The sequence below is a fragment of the Nanorana parkeri genome, unplaced genomic scaffold (genome assembly GCF_000935625.1).
Source record: "Nanorana parkeri isolate BGI_ZX_2015 unplaced genomic scaffold, ASM93562v1 scaffold470, whole genome shotgun sequence".
Taxonomy (NCBI): Eukaryota; Metazoa; Chordata; class Amphibia; order Anura; family Dicroglossidae; genus Nanorana; species Nanorana parkeri.
The window spans coordinates 916,908-937,943 of NW_017306738.1; the positions used below are offsets into that span (position 1 = coordinate 916,908).

General features: G+C 46.4%; 1 protein-coding gene across 1 annotated transcript in view; it reads right to left on the reverse strand.

The window, feature by feature from the left end:
- Positions 1-5,283: 5,283 nt before the first annotated feature.
- CLIC1 (chloride intracellular channel 1) overlaps positions 5,284-21,036 on the reverse strand; it is a 37,986-nt gene continuing 22,233 nt past the window's right edge. The window contains exons 2-6 of the mRNA XM_018560661.1: positions 17,528-17,637; positions 11,572-11,697; positions 8,846-8,952; positions 6,495-6,676; positions 5,284-5,556 (exon numbers count right to left, since the gene is read on the reverse strand). Coding sequence (XP_018416163.1) covers positions 5,395-5,556; positions 6,495-6,676; positions 8,846-8,952; positions 11,572-11,697; positions 17,528-17,637 — 687 coding nt within the window. The 3' untranslated portion in view covers positions 5,284-5,394. The remainder of the gene's footprint in view (positions 5,557-6,494; positions 6,677-8,845; positions 8,953-11,571; positions 11,698-17,527; positions 17,638-21,036) is intronic.

Below are 21,036 nucleotides of genomic sequence, written 5' to 3' on the forward strand. Positions count from 1 at the left end.
AAGGAAAGGAGGGGCGGGGAAATGACAGGTTCTTCTGTTGACCATTCACAAAATAGCTTGTACACTTTTCACTTAATGCAAGGTGTTCTGTGAATGGACAAGGGGAGATGAGGGGTGAGTAAAGGACAGGATCTTCCAATCTCTATTCATAAAATGCCTTGTATGCTTTTCATTGAATACAAGGCATCCTGTGAATGGATAAGGGGAGAGAAGGGGTGGGTAAAGGGCAAGATCTTCCCTTCTCCATTCACAAAATGCCTTTTAGGCTTTTCACTTAATACAAGTTATTCTGTGAATGGACAAAGGGAGAGGAGGTGTGGCAAACATCAGCATCTTCCCTCGTCCATTCACAGAACACGATTTATAATCAGGCCACTTTATATGGCCTCCTGGGTTGGCACAGTGCCCCCATGTGGTGACCTTCTAAATGACAATCTCACATATACAATGTTTTATCCTCTTTCTCCTATAGAAAACTTCCCCTTCGTCCTGCATGAGATGAGCTGTGCCCCCAGCAGCCTTTGCGGCATCAGCGGTCAGAAGAACACCCTGGGCATTAATGTGACCTATCAGAACACATGCTGCGAAACTGACCTCTGCAACGCTGGCACCGCCTTTACCACGACTTTAAGTTTCGCCCTGCTGCCCCCTTTACTGCACAATCTACTGGTATAGGCAGGTGGCAGGCTTTCTGAGCTTCTATAGGTTGTGTTGTGTCTGAAACCTTCTTCATACAAAGGAATCTATGGAAGGGGGTTCTTCTGGGTCTGCACATTTATCACATCCTCTGTTGATAAATAAAGGAAACTTGTACCAAGTCAGGACGAGGCCTCAATTCACTTTTCTATACCAGTTTTTGTCTTTCATTTTTTTTTGGCATATATTATATCTACCTCTTTCTGCTTGTAGTTCAAATGTTTTATAATGTGTATAAAAAGGGAAGCCAGGGTGAGTGCACATTCCACCCGTTATTGTAAATGGCTGGACATCCAGGACAATGCTACCTTAAAGCAGAACTACAACCAAAAAATATCAAGATAACAATGAACAGCCCAGCCCATTAAAAGATAAAATCGCAAAAACAGCTTTTGCTGCAATATTCACATTCAATCCAGAGATTTCTCCCGCAGTACTTTTCTGTCCCTAGAAGTCCTCAGTCTTACCACTTCATTCAACCCATATCTTCTGAGCCCAGGTCATCCTGGATGTGTCTCACCCTTTGCTTGGACAGTGAAATGAGAAGCAGCACAATGACGAGCTCACCTCCCGGTTGTGCTGCTCTCTCCTCCTCTCAGCATGCCTCTTATGAACTGATTGGCTCTTTGTGCTGCTTCTTCCTCTCACGCTCCAGCTATGCACAGGGATTTCAAGAGGCTGATACCAGGTCAAATTCAGGTACTTACACTTCCTGCATTTATAAAATACCTTGAATGATCTACTAATGACCATAGAGGAGCAGGAGGCTGTCCCTAGCTTATTGACCGTATGGGGGGGGTTGGAGCTGGTGGTTCATCCTATTAAGATGCTCTGGCCGGCGTCCTGCCCAGCTCATCGAGTCACTAGTTGCCAGGAGATAGCCGGGACGCCAACCAGAGCATCCCAAGTAGTCAAGAGCTGGGCGGAGTTATGTTAATGGCCCTTACACATCGCCATGCCCAGCTCTTAGCAGCCAGAGATGCTCTGGCTGGCAAGGGGGCAGCAGGCACACTGCAAACATTGTGCAGCAGAGGGGCCATGCTGTGTCGCTCTGCCTGCAGACCCCCTTCCGCCCACGTGAGCCAAAGAGACAACTACCTCAATAAAGGGACAGCTCTGCAGAAGAATATTCATTTTTGCGCTTTCACTGCCTGGAGTTCAGCTTTAAAGAGCCCTTTGATGCCCCACCTCTCCAGATAATACTGATCTGACTGGTGCTATGGTGTATGTTAGGCTCAAATGATTCTTGGCACTAGCACTGGAAGCTGCCATATTGGTGGGCAATGGATAACATTTCCAAGGAGGGCATTACCTGGTTCACCATGCCCAGATGTCATCCACACAGCTGGACTGTTTTGGAGCTGGTATAGTCCCCCCAACATATAGAACGCTCTTTAAAACATCTCAACTCTGATAAATGATAGTTGTGATTTTTTTATTAAAAAAAGTCTTGATCATGCCATTGTGTATTTTAGGACAAATGAGGAGGAAATGAGGCCATTTTTTTAATTTATATTTTAGAAAACATTGTAACAACAATACAAAAGGATAGAAAGAATTTTGCGTATTGATAACTGCACCACACAGGTTATCCAGCCGCAGGGGTCCAACCTGACCCCCAGATTATATCCAGAGAAGAATCGAGTTCAAAAGAAGGCACTTCTCATATAAAAGACATTTACCAAAGCAACATTGTATCTGCACACTTCAATTTTGAGATCAGGAAATGTACGCATTTGCATTTCTCTAGGACACTAATGTTTTTAGGGGTTTTTTTTTTATACATTGCGAGGCCAACATGAATCTTGTTGGGTACTTTCTACACAAGAGGAGGTGATTTTAGAGGCGGCATCCTTTAAAGGGAATATATAGTCTTTCCACTCTTTTTATTTTTTTATTTTAGATATACACGTAAGAGAGATCAGCTGCACAGTGGTTGTGTTTTACTGCTCCTTCTCATAATAGACGGCCAAAAACAATGCACTACTCATGTGGCTCATATACTATTGCAGGACTGGATCTAGAAGCCAGGTCGCCAATTTGCCCCCGAAAATTACAACTGGAGCCTAAGTCTATTTGTCATTGAAGCGGACTGCTAAAAAAAAAAAATCCTGCTGGCTCCTGGATTGGACAGACTGGCTCCTAAATCCCATATTAAATTTGTCTACCTCTGTACTAACACAACTATTGATAAACAGACACGGCCACTTGCCCGTTCAAAGCAAAATGACATTGTCTCCTGCTTGCCCCAGTTGGCATGGTATGTTCAATGCCTTCCCACTCCAGGAATCCACCCATGAATGGGCAAAAGGGACAGTGTCCCTTTAAGAATGTAGACACAATGTGGCTTAAGGATTTGCTCCCTCTAGTGGCTAATCTACAAATTTGTATATTTATTGCAATGAGAAAAATATGTAAGAAGAAGCGGGTAAAACAAAGGGTAAACATTGCACTAGTGATTCATATTATGCACTTGACCTTTAACCCTTGTTATGAACCACCCCGGCTTCATCATTGGCTAGGAATCCGGCTTCACTTGTTGCTAGGCAGCCTGGCTTCCTAATCAATCAGAAAGCCAGGTGGCACATATTGACCCGCCTCCTGGTTTCCTGATTGGTCAGAAAGCCAGGCTGCCTAGGAACAGGTGAAGCCAGCTTCCTAGACAATCAGGAAACCAAGAGACGGGTCATGATGTGCTGCCCGGCTTCCTGATCAGCTAGGAAGCCAGCTTTACTTGTTGCTAGGCAGCCTGGCCTCCTGACCAATCAGGAAGTCGGATGGGACCTAATGACCTGCTGCCCAGCACACTTATTGGTCAGAAAGCCAGGCAGCCTCGGCAAGAACACCGGATTCCCAGGCAATCAGGAAGCCGGGCGACTGGTCATAATCTGCCGCCTGACTTCCTGATAATCGGGGCACAGGGAACTGGTATTGATACTCAGTATCGGCGAGTACCTAGTTATGTTACAAACAGATTTATTATATGCCTTATTTTAAAATATATATATACATTTTTAAAACTTATAAGATTTATTTTAATATTATTTATTTTGACCATCTCACTTGTGCTGTAAACCCTGATGAAGTGGGAGTGTCTGATCCCCCAAAATATGTTGGCTTTTTTTTATTGCACTGATCATCTAATTAAAAAAAATGACATTGGACTCCTAGACCATCGGTAGGGAGCCCTTTCCGCTTCTTACACAAGTTAGTATTGCGGCCTGTGTCCACAGTGTAGAGATTCAGCCAACCTATTTGTCTTGATAACTATAGGCACCAAAAACGAAGCGAGGGTAAGTCTTGCAAGGGGGGCCAACATTGTTTTGGTGACAACTGCATTGGAGGGGAATTCAGTGGTCATATTTATCCCACTTGCTTCTATATTTCAATGGATATGGTCAACAAACCTGAAACAAGAGTAGGCACTTGTGGTTTCAGCCATTTTAGAAGCCCATGGTGTCCTTCAAGCAATGATTGGGCAGGAAGTCTGCTGTGTGCAGCGAAATAGCTTCCTGCAATCCATTCTCACATGATTATTTCATGCATCTTTGGGTTTCTTGATTTTTTTTTTTTTCTCCTACACTAAGGGCCGGTGCACACCTAGGCGATTTATCGCGTGGTTTGAGTCGCGTGATATCGCACAAAACACAGATTCGCATTGAAGTCAATGGAGGCTGCTCACACCTTTGCGGTTTGTCGCGCAAAATGTGCAGGAGCCATTTTCATGCGGTTTGGGTCCCATAGATATCTCTTTGCATTGAAAAACGTGCGACAATCACGCAGTGTACATTGAACAGTCACGCGATCGAAAACAGCTCGGCATCTGAATCGCCTAGGTGTGAACCTAGCCTCATGCCATAGAAGAAACCTTTTCAGAAGGAGATATAGAGTCTGCCATCTTATGGACGTCCCATTCTACAAAAGCTAACTGCCTGGCTGTTATTCTGATCCTGTTGCATAAATATACTGACCCCAAAGATGTTTTACAGATAGGGACTGCCAATCTTTTCATGACTGAGTTCCAGGCAACTAGACTTTTTTGGAAAGTCAGCAATAGCAGCCTTCATACATCACTTACAAAAGGGATTACTTCAAGCTTGCAAACCCAAAGAATTTGGACACTTCCGCCAATCCACTGACCAGGCGCTAGTGACAGAACCGAGGCACAGATCAGATAAATATTGCTTCTGTCCCCAAACTGGCAGCCATGGGTGGCAGGCATACCTAAAGTGTCTCGCTAAAATGCATATGTTTACGTACCTTACCATTTTCCTGATCTCCAAAACAAACATGCAGCTCATTCTTAACTATATACATATTAGTGAAAATATATATTTTTTTTTTTAGAAAAGCATCTGTGGTCCTTCTGATTTCTTCTCCCCCGTATCAAGGAAAGGTGAACAGCAGCAGCCACAGCCAAGAAGAGCAATTTCTACCTAAAACGCCACCTAGTGGTCAGGCCCAGGAACTGCAACGATCCTACTGAATAACAATACTTTGTATTAAAAAAAACAGCGCAAAAAAAAAAAAGGGAGGAGCAGATTAAATGAGTGGCATGTGGACAGGCCAATCGGCGCCCTGTCCTTCTTACAGTAACAAAAAGGTAGGAATGTGAATGTTTTTTTTTTTTTTCCTTTGTTTTCAATTGAATTTAAATAGGAGGAATTCCCCTTTCTCTTCCTGGAAAGCTGAATGGGTTTATTTGAGGGGTTTGGCCACCTCGGCATATGCAAGTTCGATTTCAGCAGTGATGGGGCAGGTATTGACAAATTCTTCACGTAGGTAGGCGTTTTGGAGATAGCGATAAATTCCGGAGAATTCCTGGGGGATCTTGAAGCCTCTGTATTTCTCACAGACCACCTAGAGAAGGCAGAAGACAACAGAATTGTAAATCACTGCAACTTATCTATGTCATGAGTAGGGATGAGCCCTGGGCTTCGTGGGAACCCAGTTCGCCTGAGTTTGCCCAAGCCCGCTCATAACTGTGACCACCACCCCTTCCTTCCAGCCCAATCAGTGGAGGCCGCTGAGGCAGGGGGCATTACTCGCACCTTTGTGATGTATAGTTCGCGAACCGGGGAATGCGCTTCTCTGGAAGGGAGTGGTGGAGTGGCGGTGACAGTTTTGAGTGGGCTTTGGCAGGAGCATCCCGCGGCCGGGTGTCACTGGAAGTGGAGACTGAGTGACACCCCGCGGCGACGTCATCGCGCATGCGCGACCATCTAAGTGACGCCTGCCGGTGGCCATCTTGGTGATGGACGCCGGCAGAGAGAGGAGGGAGCGTTCATCCAGCGGAATGAGGTATGCCGCGGGGTCCCCTCCTCTCTACTGACACTGTCGGGCTCTCGGTCCATGACCTAGTGCCCGACTTTTTAGAGGGGGTGACACCAAAATGGTCATTTTGGTGTCACCCCTCCAATGGGGTCACCCGGGTGTGGGCTGCACGCCCCTTGTGACGCCACTGGGCTTTAGCCAATGTAGTTGAATTGGGTTCACAACAAGCCCAGCCTCATCACTTGTCATGAGGCTCGTTCAAGGAGGAAAAAGAAAAGCAAGCTGCAATAAGCGTATATGTAAACGGACATCTTCTGGTGTTGGTTTTTCTTTTTTTATTCTCTTAAATGAGAAAAAAAATTCTGAAAAATAATGCAGGCCTTGCTTTCACCCCCCTTTTATCAACATAAAGTGTGTGCACTTTAAAACAGCAGCATGCAGCGAGTGTCAAGCACCTGCAACAGTGCTCTCCCAGCCTAACAGCTTCTAAATAGCAGTTGGGCCTTCCATCTGCATTGACTGACCTGTACTATGTGCAACTTGGGTAGGAGGTTGCAGTCGGCCAATGTCAGCTCATCACCATCCAGGAACTTGCGGTGCGATACTGTCTCATCCTCTGCGCAGTTTTCGTCTACTTCATCTGGGAGAGGGGTTATCAGATAGGAATCCAGGGTCCGCAGAGCCTTTGAGAAACCCCTTTCCAAAACTGGAGGAAAAAAAAAACAACACGCAAGATTACAGCAGAGGAACCCATAAGTGCCGGTGCACACCTAAGCGATCTGTGACCGTGCGGCAATCGTGCACGATACCGCACGGTCACGGAATCGCCCATCACAGACGTCCAAGCTGTGGTTGCCATTATTTTCTAATGGCACTCCAGTCACGCCGGGCGGATTGCGCAGCTTGCCGCCGCGATTCTGCCCGTGCATCCGAACACCCGCACGTTGTGTATCGTAAAGAGAAGGTAAATGAAATCAATGGGGGCGCGCGGCAAATCGCTGTCTGCAACTCTGCAGGACCGCACGATCCCGGATCGCTCAGGTCTGCACTGGGCCTCAGTCAATGAACAGCAAGGTGCAAATATGAGACTGTAGACTACCAAAGTCAGCCATCTTGTATGCTGGTAATATATAGGATACAGCATATCAGGCTATTAGGCAGTCACATCACCAAGAGACTCTGTACATTGATGTCAAATGTCTTTAGAGATGGATTTTAATATAAAGCCATGTAGCAATCTACAACATGCAGTAAGTGACCACGTCAAGCATCTAAATCCGGCAGGTCCCTGCAATAGAAGGCCGTGTATACTCACCTCTCCGGAGTCCCAGCACTGCAGTCACGGCAAGTCTCTTCGGCATTCACACTTCCAAGAGTGACAGATGCTTGAAGGAGAACTATGGGGTTAAGGCTTTCCCCCACAGTTCTCCTTAGGGTAACGGGAGGACACAAACTAGTGTCCTCCCGTCACCCTAGGCTCAGTATACCGCGAGCTGAAGCAGTATACCGCAAACTGCGTGACTGACAGCTGGCTCTGCCTATCTAGAGGCAGAGCCAGCTGTACCTGCCCCCTCACCCGTCCGTTCCGCCAGTCAGCACTGGCGGATCGGAGCGGGTATGGGGGAATCCAGCCCCTCCCCTGTCACGGCAGAGAGCCGTGACAGGATCGAGAAGTGAGCGAACGCCGGTATGTGTTCGCTCACCTCCCGATCTACTGAGCCGACCTGTCACAGGTCGGCTAGAACTATGAGGTGAGTGGAAATCACTCATCTCATAGTTCTCCCTTAAGTCTCCCGCAGCCACACTTTGGTTCTTTCCTCTGACTCTTAGGTCACTAATGAATCTTGCAGTGGCAGAGGGTTAAAGGATGGGAACCGGTGCACTCATGCCAAATTTGCATGAGTCCCTCACTTTCCAACACCACAATAAAAAGATGTTTGCTTCCTCAAGTGCAGTGTACGGGAGTATCAGTGGGGGAAGAGGTGATGGAGGTGCCCTAACAAGTAAACCTGTCAATCTATTCAGTACAATGTGACCAAAATAAAAAATGGAATAAACTGCAGCTCCTCAGTCTTTAGATGTGGTGGCTGCATTAGTTTTCTTTTTATAGGTTTCCCCCCCCCCTCTTTATTTTCACCTGGTGATCCTGCGACTAGCACACTTATCCGAGGTTGGCTACACTCACCCCTCCACTCTACCTGTGCCAGGAGCCATGGCTGTTACCCAGATTGGACTTCAAACAGTCTACCTTTGTTCATCTTCATTATATTGATGGTGGTGGTGATGATGAGGGGGGAGGGAAACTAAATGCAGCCACCTCATCTAAGGACCCATACGCTGCAATATATGTAGGGATTAGTTATCCTTTACAAAAAGGACAGTCCCCAACCCAGCAGCATTTTCACCGGGATACATGCTTACGGATCTGCAACTGAAGCCAAAAGCATTTTTTTTCTAGTTTTGGAGACAGTGGAGACAGATTAGACCCCCTGTCAGGTTTTCATTGCTGTCTGTGACCCCGTTAGGGAGACTCACCCCACTCTATTTGTTGTGGTGATCGTTATCACTGACAGTGAAAGAACAGGAATAGGTGGGAAATCTTCTGTTGGGGACACTAGTTCTGGGGACTTTGCTGACCACCAGGAATTTACCTCACTTTGGAGGGATTTCCTCTCGCTTCCTGTTGTGGCTATCGGACAGGAAGTGAAGGGAGATCTCCCCAATGGGACACAGATGGCAAAAAAAGCTGGCAGGAATTATAACCCTTTAAAAGCTAAAAAAAAAAGTTTGCGATTTAGTTCTACCTTCATTTTGTATTTCTAATGGTGAACTACCACTTTTAAGAAGCCAGGGAACACCCGTCTCTCCCGCTTACCCTGGTTAGCTCCTGGATTGGAGTTCTTGATGAAGGCAGAGAACTTGGCAAAGACATCCAGTCCAGCTGTGTGGGACTCGGGGTTCCTGGCGGCCAACTTTGGGTATCTGAGGGATAAAAAGCACATAGGAAAAAAATAAATAACATTCAATCATAAAAAAAAATAAAAGTCTAAAAAGAAACATTGCAACTCTTTTTGTTTAGGCCTCATTCACACACAACGCAAGAAAAAAAATTGTACATTGCGTATATACGTGCGAATATGAGCGTATGTGTGTATATGTGTGCACTATTTGAATTCCCAGAATGCATCATTCCTAATAGGAATTTTAATGAACTGTACGCACGTATATATGCGTAAACATGCGTATGCGCGTAAAATACGCAGAAATACGCTGCCCGGACGCATCTCTGTTCCATTCTGTTTTTGCACATTTTTAAGCTACGCAAATATACGCGGCTATGTGTATGGAGCCATTTATTTGCATATTGTACAATACGCACGTATATGCGCGGCAGTGTGAATGAGGCCTAAAAGATGAGGCATGCTTACACAGCTTTAGGCCTCATTCACACTGCCACACGCGTATTGCACCATATGCAAATAGATGGCTCCATACACATTGCTACGTACTGAGCCGAATATTTGCGTAGCGTAAAAATGCGCAAAAACAGAATGGAACCGAAATGCGTCCGGGCAGCTAACTTGCGCATATACGCGCGTTTGCGAGCGTACACGCGTACAGTTCATTAAAATTTCTATTACGAATGATGCATTCTGGGATTGCATATAGTGCACGCATATACGCACGTACATAAGCGCATGAACGCGATATACAATTTTGCTCCTGCGTTGTGTGTGAATGAGGCCTTACATTGAAGGCTGCATGAAAAAAAAAAAAAGTGTTTCCTATTGTAACCAATCGGAGACTCGCTTTGATTTTCGGAGCTGCGTGAGAAAACATAAGCCAGAATCTGATTGGCCACTGCAGTCTTAGAAGGCCAGTGGAGCCGCGGGAGGCGGCTGTCACAATATAACAACCCGTTTCTCAGCACGAAAAACAGATACAAATCTATTTTCTTCATGCAAATTGCAGTCCAGTCCAGACTTCATATATTTTCAGCATTCGAGCCTGGATGAAAAAGGCGTTGAGCCCCTGAAACGCGTTGGCTTTTTACCTTTACATTGCATTTAATAAAATTCTTACCGGACTAAAATCGTATTTTTGTGGCGCTCCGATTCTTTTGATAATTTATAGAATACAATAGCCAGCAGCGGAGATTCCTCCACGCTCTTTAGCTTGGACAGAGAAATCTTAGTGTCTGGCCAGCTGAACAGAGAGATGAGCTCATCCGTTTGCTGCTTCTCCTTTCACAGTCAAGTCACATTGGGGGGAGGAACAAGACCTGTAACAGGGCTGTCCCTTTAATAAGGCTGCCTGAGGTTGTTGCCTAAAATCGACATCTTTGGACCATGTGGGGGGCAAACGGCATGGCCGCTCTGCTGTACAATGTTTGCAGTGTGCCTGCCGCCCCCTTTCCAGCAAGAGTGTCCGAGGTTGCCAAGAGCCAGGCGGGGAGATGTGTAAGGGCCATACAGATCTCCCCATCCAGCTCTTGGCAACCAGGGATGCTCTTGCTGGCGTCCCGCTGAGCTCCTAGTGACATCACTGGTTGCCAGGAGCTCAGCGGGACACCGGCCAGAGTATCCCTGGTTGCTAAGGCTGGGCTCACACCTGGGCGTACTATAGGCGCGTTTTTTCTACTAGTTTTTCAGCTCGTCTTTTTAGTTCAGTGAAACGCGCGTTCGACGCTCGTTTTTATACCTCCCTGACGGTATGATTTTTTTCTTTCCTTTATTTTCTCTATCTTTTTTCGTTTTTTTTTTTTTTTACTTTCAAACTTCCCGCCGGTTCCGCCCCCCTGCGACGCGGACGCTCGCAAGGGTCAGAACCCGGAAGACGGCAGTGGCCGGAGGACACAGCGGGGATCGCGGACAAGGTAAGACCTACGCTGTATTCCCGAGTGTGGCTCGGGGTTACCGCTTTGTTAACCCCGAGCCACACTCGGGAATAACAATGGATACGCGCTGAAATACGCCCCAAAAGATGCTCCTGTACTTGTTTGGGCGTAGGGCGTTTTTCAGCGCGTTTCCACAGGCTGAAATACACCCAGGTGGGAGCCATGCCCATAGGAAATTATGGGATTTTACTTGCTGAGCGTTTGTCAGCGCTTCCATCAGCGCTGAAAAACGCCCAGGTGTGAACCCAACCTAAGAGCTTGGTCGGAGAGACGTGTATGGCCCTTACAAACCTCCCTGCCCACTATTAGTGGCATCAGTCTCCACCAGCAGCCATTTCCCCCCTAGGAGGCAAAAGGGGATAGGGACACCCCTGCCTGGACGTTTTACTGAATTGCAGCAAAGAAAATCAGGTCTCCTCCTCCACCAGACAGGGCTGTGCTCTGTGAAAGAGCTGTGTATACCCGAGGACTGGATAGCCAGAAATACAAATCCTTTAGCAGGTAAACCAGCTCCATAATATGTATTACATTGACGTTTTTAGCTGTTTGGCTGGAGTTGGGCTTTATTGATGTATTAATAAAATCAGAGCTGCGTTAATTTGTCTTTTCCAACTTTAAATAAGGCGATACAGGGTTCTTAGCGATGTGACCGCCATGACCGATCTGTTATCAACACGTGTTATCTGCAGGTCATGGATACCTACTTGGGGGGGCACAGGGTCTCTTCCAGAAACTCCTCTATCTTGTTGATGTCCGTGCGGACGTCATCCCCAAAACGCAGGAAGGGGGGCTGAGCTCCGGGGGCGATATTCTTCAGAATCTCCGGCTTCCTGAGGAAGAATCGCAAACATATACTGAGCAATGTACTGAAAACGAAGGACCTTGAAAACCTCAAATAACAATAAAATCTGGAATAAAAGGTGATGACTGGTCATCAATATATGTGGAACAACAGGCGGCAACTTCTAAGCTAAAATCAAAGTGTTTGGTCATAAACAGAGCCAAAAAACGGCAAAATGATGGGAAATAACATACCACAGTCTAGTTACTGGAGCATAATGGGGCGAATTTATCAAAACTGGAGCAGAAGTATCTGGAGCAGTTGCCTATGGCAACCAATCATATTCTCTCTTCAGTCTGTTCAGTGAAGGTTTGAAAATAAAAGGTGGATGCTGATTGGTTGCCATGGGCAACTGCTCCAGATTCTGTCTGCTCTAGGTTTGATAAATTCCCCTCAATGTATATGATCAGGACATTCCAGGATAGAATGATGCAGGAAATCTCCAATTTGAATCCTCACAACCCTAAAGTGTAAAGGGGAAATCTCCCCAATGATCTGGCGAAGTCTTACCCATTCGGCTGGGAGCCGCTATCTAATAGGGAGAGTTGGCGTCCGGGAGAGTTGGGATGTCTGTGAAAGGGATGGGCCAGGTGCAGCCAGGCTGGGGGAGGAAATGCTAGATGATGCTGGATGTCCTCCAGTCAAGGTTGGGCTCTATCTGACTTGCTGCAGCTTCCAATGCACCTTGTGACAAGCTCACAGTGTGCAGTAAAATCAGAGTAGGCGTTTTCAGCCGGTACAACTGTGCACGACTGAAGGGAGCCATGGTTGTTACCCAGGTTGGACTTCAAACATGTCTACTGCACAAATTCAGCTTTAAAAAAACCCAAAAAAACTTGTTTTAAATGTTTTTTCATTTCATTGCTTCTGATCTCCCTCAACCTTTTTCCAGCCACTTCCTGAGAGTTACAACAGTTGACCATGCTTGCGTATTGTGTGCTCGCACAGCCACCGGTAGTCTGTAGGGACAGGGTGACAACGCAGGAGCACAATGTTGTCACTCTATAACAGGAAGTGCCTATACAAAAGGACCCGCATAAAAAGATCCGGTATATTTTTAAAGAAAGAGGCAGATTTTCAATAAGACTGAAAAGGATGTGTGAAGTGACATTAACATGTTCAATGTTTACTTGAAATGATTTACTTCGAGGGGAACATTACTTTTCATACATCTGTGAAGGTTCAGCTGTTTTAACACCTCTCATTGGGCAGGTAAATAACACCTCCTAACTCCAATTATGCAAATGCAATCTGCACCTGATTGTGACTAACAGATTATGTGGTTTGAAGCGACATTCACCATATTTATTCCCAGATAATGTTTTGTACAAGTCATTCTGAATTGAGAAAGCTGGTTGGATGATCAGTGAAACGTCTTCAAGGAAAATGCAGCAAGTCCAGTTGCCTTAACGAAGAACTATGAGGTGAGTGCTTTTCACTCATCCTCATAGTTCTAGCCGACCTGTGACAATGAAACTGTCCCAGGACGGCTCAGTAGATCGGGAAGTGAGCGAACACATACCGGCGCTCGCTCACTTCTCGAACCTGTCACGGCAGAGAGCTGTGACAGGGGAGGAACTGGATTCCCCACTACCCGCTCCGATCCTCCAGTGCTGACTGGCGGAACGGACGGGGGAGGGGGCGGGTACAGCTGGCTCTGCCTCTAGATAGGCAGAGCCAGTTGTCACTCACGTAGCTAGGCGGATCCCGACAGAATTGTCGGGATCCACTTCAGCTGCGACGTCTCAGTATACCGCGAGCCATAGCTCGCGGTATACTGAGCCTAGGGTGATGGGATGACGCTAGTTTGTGTCCTCCCGTTACCCTAAGGAGAACTATGGGGAAAAGCCCTAACCCCATAGTTCTCCTTTGACTTACTTTTACAGATATTGCTTTTCATTGTATACAAATGATCACACTGTTGGAACCGATAAAATTGACATCTATGATACAGCGTTGATGCAAAGGTGTTCCTTGATATCCTGAACTGAATCAGCACGTGGCTGTTTGATACGCAACTGAGGACCATGAAAGGTCTCTTGGGGCTGGACACTGATGAATGAAAATCTGCCGGACTGTCATGTTCTGGGGCAAGCCCGACCCACTGCTGGTATTTACTGCCCACACCTGTGTCAGCAAGGAAGCATACATGCTAGGATGGGGACAGGGGCATATGATGGAACCTTCTTCCTGTGTGATCATCTGTGCTAACTTAGCTCACAAGCCGGAACAATGGTAACCTTGGTGACCTCCTGGACAAGACAAGTCTTTCTGGACTCTACAATCAAGAATGTGTCGCTGAAACCTGCTGGAGAGGAATGTTCCGAGCATAGAGAAAAACCCATGGCATGTGTGACTGTTATTTAGAGAATGATGGTTAGCTGAAGTATCCTCACCTCAATTCCTATCCCTCCAAATCTCCTCTCCAATTCCCTTAATTGTAATTAGAATGTATGTATATCCCTATTTGTAAATAAACCCGACACTTATTTAACATTCAGTTGTTCATCAGTAATTTAAGGCAGCCCTAAAGCAGAGCACATTCTACACACAACGCTGATTGTTAGAATTGCCTATGATGTACAGACGAAGTCCCTGCTCACATTGCCCTGCACATGTGTAGCATTGTTATTGGTGTTATTGCGTATTGGTGAGTTTGTCATGCTTCAGCATAGTGAGCCCATTCAGTTCAATTGGCTGCACCACATGTGACAAAGAAACTCATGCAGCAACTTGAGCTGCAAGCTTCCTGCGTAGAATAGGGGTAGGCAAACTTAGCACTCCGGCTGTGCAAAACCTACAGATCCCACCATGCATCTGCCTCTGGGAGTCATGCCTGTGGCTGTTAGGGTCTTGCAATGCATCCTGGAACTTGCAGTTCCATAACAGCTGGAGTGCCGAGGTTGCCCATTCCTGTATTACCACATCCAACATGCTTGTCATATTTATTCTGGGTCAGCCTGCCAACACTTGTGGCTCTCCAGACAATGGTGTGTTTAAAGTCCCAGCATGTCCTCCCAGACTTGTTACACGCCATCAGATTGGCTGCGTCCGTGGCCAGGAATTTATTCCAGGTCAGCTCTGCCCCTCCTCTGTGCCTCATGTGGGAGAACTTTGGAAACAATGCAAACAGTTTCAGGGACTGAATGGGAGGCTCTGCCATATGGCGTGCTGCCACCGTCTATACCCACATCACGTGCAGAGACATTCCGAGAGATGAATCACATTTCTGACTTCCACGTCCCTGCCCTACACACCACCTTCCAATAGTCTGCATGGCAGCACCACGTCCCTGCCCTGCACACCAACCTCCAATAGTCTGCATGGCAGCACCACGTCCCTGCCCTGCACACCAACCTCCAATAGTCTGCATGGCAGCACCACGTCCCTGCCCTGCACACCAACCTCCAATAGTCTGCATGGCAGCACCACGTCCCTGCCCTGCACACCACCCTCCAATAGTCTGCATGGCAGCACATACAATTAAAAGGGAAAGTATAACACATGTCAAGTGACAGCGTATACAAAGTTATTATTGCAGTGGTAACACTTTATATGACTTTCACATATATAAGAACTTCCCCTTAGGTCTCATCCACATGCCAAAAATGTGCCAACTGCAGCAAGAATGCAGCCGATTTCGGCTGGATTCACAGTTGGATGCGGATAGTTGAGGCCGCAGAGCCTGTTCAAAGCAATGACTGGCCCACAGTGGCCACAGCTGTGCCCTGGTGTTCCGATGTAATCACACATGCAGAGATCACCTTCGATTATCCCTGGGCACAAACAGCTGGCACCCAGGGGTGATCATCTGTCCCTAACCGCAGGTGATCATACATCCGAACACCAGCGCACAGCTGCGGCCACTGTCAGCCAGTCATTGCAATGTACAGGCTCAGCGGCCGCAACTATCTGCATCCACTTATGAACCCAGCTACTGGAATCGTCTGCATTCGTGCACAGTTGGCACATTTTTGCCGCATTAAGGAGGCCTTACATATTTTTGTTACCGTTTCAAAAATAGAGATGTCCAGATTAACCACTACAGCAGGGGTGGACAACTCTGGCCCTCCAGCTGTTCTAGAACTACAAGTCCCATGAGGCATTGCAAGACTGACAGTTACAGGCATGACTCGCAGAGGCATGTTGGGATTTGTAGTTAAAGCACAGCTGGAGGGCCAGAGTTGCCCACCCCTGAACTAGAGGGCTCTCTCAATCGCTCAGTGGGACTTAATCTGTCCTTTTCTTAGCAACTGATGAGATATGCATCACTTGCCCTCCCTTTTACATTATAGGCTCTGAGATGAGGGCCCTTCTAGCCCTCTTGTCTAGAATTGTAATTATTGTATTGTACGATCTGTATTCATAACTGTATCGTTTGCTTTTGTTTTGTAAAGCCCTGCGCAAACTATTGGTGCACCAAAAATTAAATTTTTAGACTGAAAATTAAAAAAAATATCAGGCCGAAACCAGAATTTTTTTTTTCTAACCTTTTTACATATTTTTATTTATTTTTTTCTAAACGTCTTAATATTTTACTTTTATTAAATATTATTTTGTAACTTTACTGTCGGTGGCTTCGGTGAAATATTAGGGCTTTAAACAGACCCCTGACATTTACCTTTTAAAACAGAAACTCTTTTTCTGCAGCCCCAGCACAGAATGAACAGGAATCCTCTATACTGAGGGTTCCTGTCCATTCAGATATTGAGGACAGAGTATGTTTACCATGTCCACAATCATGAATGAACAGGAAGTGATGTAGAGCACTACCTATTCATTCATAACTGGTATATAGCGTGAGTTACTATGCGCAGTTATTTACAAGCAGCCAGCGATCAGCTGACCGCTGTCTGCTTGTACCGCTCTCCATCCTGACTCGCTGTCACAGGAGGAGAGCTCAGTCTATTTTGACAGCTGACTCCTCCCCCTCGACACCGGCTGGGCCTCCTGTGACAGCTCTCGCCACCCTCCACACAGTCCTCCATCCTTATCAGCTATCCAACCTGCGACACGCCGATGACAACGCTCTCCTCCTTGCCCCACTCTGCCTCCCGAACGTTTCTCTCCTCCCTGCTGGGCACTGCACTGTCAGAGGCAACACAGAGCAGCACCCAGAGGGGAGGAGAAAAAAAAACAGATGCACCGCAATTTGGCTGAAAGATGGCACATTCCGCATTTTGGCAAAAGTGCAATTTTCGGCGGCCAAAATTTCGGTGTATCCCTACGCTATAAATCCAGAATAATAATATTATTATTTATTATCAGCCACACAGAGAGGGCATTGTTTTCAATCAGCCAGGCCAGCTCACATTTGCATAGGGAGAAGGAGCAGTAAATCGTGGTGTAGCACCACAAATCAAAAAAGCAGAACCTGATTATGAGCAAAAATGGCCGCCCTTATGTACACCTATAACTAGAAATTAAGACACCAAAGCACAACATTTATGAGAAGGATTTATTACATCAAGAACTACACAATCCCTTCAAAATTTGTCCCCACTTTCTAAAGGCAAAGCAGCTCGGGTTGTCTAAGGGTCGGTTTACACTATAAAGTTGCGCTAAAGGCACAGTAGCCATGCCTTTGCTCACACTATTGCACAGTACAATGCACCACTTGCTAGGTATGTCAATGCATCACGGTGCTGTTCATTCTAAATGGCACCCCTAACAATGAGATAAGAGTAAGATGTGCTGTCTCTTTAGCTAGCCCTTAGTGCACTGGGAATCCTTTATCACATGTGAAATGTTTGTTTGTGAAACAAAAACTGAATCATAAAGTAGCTTGTCTTGCGCTTCCCTCCCGCAGGACCGCTCACCTTTTCATGTCGACTGTAGTGACGTTGAACGTGACTCCTTTTAGCCAAAGAACCATGAAGAGGCGCTGGGAAAAGGGGCAATTTCCAATGCGCTGTCCATCACTGCCAGCCTAACCAGGAAAGAAAAAAAATAAGCGTGATAAGAAACTTGGAGCCAGTTCATATTCATAATATCGCCAACATAAAAGAAGGTCCCGACCTTTATTTACACACGTCCTGTTTAAAAACATCTAACACCCACTGCATACATTTAATTCACGCCACCATGATTATTTGGTTGCCAATAAAATAAGGGTGAAGTTCCTGTTTAAGACGACGGCCGGTCTATAGTCTAAGCCAGCAACAATTTTCTGCTGCAAGTGAAAAGGATGTCAATATGCAAATTGTTTGTCTATGCCGTCCATCATCCATGAGAACCCAGTGATGATGTCATCAGCAGGGCCGGTGCTGGACCATTTTGCGCCCTAGGCAAAACCAGCTACTGCTCACCCCTCCCCACGCAGGCAACAGGTGGATGTAATTTATTTGAAACAGCCAATAGCAGACTGGCTATTGAAAGCCCACCCACTGAGCAGAGGAGCGGACCTAAGAAAGAAAGTTGCCTCTCAGTTACGCTCCTCTGCTCAGTGAGTGGGTGCAATAGCCAGCCTGCTATTGGCAATAGATGGGGTGCCATGGGGGGGTGAGTGATCGAGGCTGCGCCCTAGGCAGCAGTGTGCACTAGGTGTGCACTAGGTGGCTGCCTAGTTTGCCTAGTGGCAGCACCGGCCCTGGACATCAGTCTGCTGCAGCTAGGAGGAAGCCCTTTCTCAGTCTCCCCTCCCCAGTGACCAGATTGCAACACTGTAACTTTGTAGCCGGATTCAAGGTGAGAGGCTGCAGCAGAGGCTGATCTGTGTCTGACAGTCAAACATCTATGTCATCTCGGTCGAGGAAGCAGATACTGCCCCTGGGTGATGAATAAACACATACGTAGACATACAGTAATGGGTCTGAAACAAGACAGGTAAAGGAGTACAAAAATGTTTTACATTTTTCACAGTTCGATTACATAAAAAAACAGCCAACACATTTCAGGGCAACAACACTCCCCTTTCCTAAGGACTTAGATAAGTAAAATGAAACGACTCAAAGAACTAAAACTAGAAGAACCTATAGTTGGTCTGACTTAAACTCTACTGTTGGACTGCAAATATGCGCTGTGGTCCACGGCAGGAACGTTTAAAGCCCCGATGATGGGAAAGTGTTGTTGCCCCAAAAATGTGTTGGTTGGTTTTTATGGCATCAAATTGTGAATGAAAAAAACATTTTAGAACCTTTTTGATTTGGCGCCCATTTCTTTATGTCTACACTATAAGCCTCTTCCAGGTACCCATCGAGGGAGACTTATTTGCTGTGGCAGCTGCCTTACCAGAGCCAGTGAGCGTGTTTGAAAATGAGCATTGAAATCCCACAACTCTTAAATATTCTTTTTGGAGCCTGGACAAAGATGGCGCCGCCCTTCTCGGGAAAAGTAATTGAAGGCAATATCTAGGCGAGTCCGGTGATCTCTGGGAGAGGTAATAAATACCTAGAAGTTCATACACATTACTCAGCATGCATACATTACTGATGCTAGGTCCACGTTATCAAATCACCATTTTCACCTGTGTAGCCAAAGACCATGTGGGAATTTCTCCAACTGCCTTAGATCAGCATTTCTCAACCCGATTTCATACACGGCAACAGTCTGCAAAATCATGCGGCACCCCAGTCTCAAATGTAAAAATGCATGGCTCCTCCACAATCCATACTAGGCCGTTATCCCACATAGGGGTCTGGTATGGATCTTAAGGGCGCATGCAAAAACATAAAATCAGGGCACCCCCCGTCAAATCAGGAACCCCCTTTACATCAGAATCCCCCTTTTTACATCAGAATCACCCCCTTTTCCTGCACCAGGAGCCCCCACAACACATTAGGAGCCCCACTTTTCACATCAGAGTCCCCCTCTCACACTAGGAGCCCCCCCTTTCACATCAGAATCACCGCCTTTTCCCATCAGGAATTCCCCCTTTCCCATCAGGAGCCCCCACTACACATTAGGAGCCACACTTTTCACATCAGAGTCCCCCACATCACATTAGGAGCCCTCTTCACATCAGTGCCCCCTCCTTTCACATCAGAAGACCCTCTTCACATCCAGAGCCCTTCTCTCCCATCAGGAGCACCCACAAGGCATGATGCGGTGTGAAAATTTCAAGGCACCCTTGGGAAAGCTAGCGGGCACCCTGGTTGAGAAAGGCCCCATTAGATAGCATGCAGTGTCTCCTGTAGTGGCTCCCTATTGGCTAGGAAAAACTCCAGAATCCTCTGCAGAATGTCAGCTCCCATGTCACGATGTGGCATGGAAGGATGACGGCACCTCCTGGGACTTACACAGAAGAGCCAGGCACACATTTGGGCATCTAAGTTACACATTAACAATGAACACGTTGTGCAATGGAGTAACTGGGAGTACAGGAGACTTGCAGGAGGAGAGGGAGGGGGTGATCAGGGAACCATGCCAAATACATGATGAAAGACAGAAGAGCAAAATAATAGGCGGAATTAACAAAAGGGAGACGTATTGAGAATTGGGCGGATGAAGGGATGGTGAGAGTAGGAGGACAGAAGTGAGTTGGATAGGGAAGGTGAGCTGCTCCTTCATCTCCTACACTTGGCACTCCAAGATATAGAAAATTCCTAAGACACTACAGGTTACACCCATCGCCACTGCTTGGCAGAGACCTGCAAGTGTGTGTTGATGTACCTCCTTGGTTGATGTACCTCCGCGTCCCATACCATGTGTGATGTACCTCCACGTCCCTACCTTGGATTTCCCCCGACCCTCCTTCCCAACAGGCTTGGATTGGTATAGTCAACTGTTTCATTCCCCCCTGTGCACCACTTGCAACCCCCTGTAACGTGCACCATTAGTAGACCCCCACCGGAAGCATCACTCCAACTCCCACGCCTAAGACAGTGAATAGTCTAGGGGCACCCCTGGTTGTAAGTTATATATTGCACACTGCTCCACTTAGAACACTGTGCTATACATTGTAAACTTCAAACTGCTTCTCTCAACGCACTGTGCTGTACAATAAATACGCCACACTGCTGCACTCTGTACACTGCGCTTTATGTCACACACTGCTACGCCCTGTATGTTGGGTTATACATTACATACTTCAAGTCATCAAAGTACTGTCATCCTAATAGAGTTTATTCATACCTCCAAGAATTTTTCTGAATTCAAAGTTCTACCCCCTGATTAAGAAACTGGCACACATATGAAATAGATACAACATTATTAAAACATGACCATCAACAGATACAACCATTTACATTCAGCCAATCACTTTCGCAATCATATCTTAAGAAAACACTAATTGCCCTTTAATCAGATGCTTCACTATAAGTAGCCGGGATTATAGATCAGGATCTTTGCAGTGATTTATAATGCTAGGATTATCACGTTATATATATAT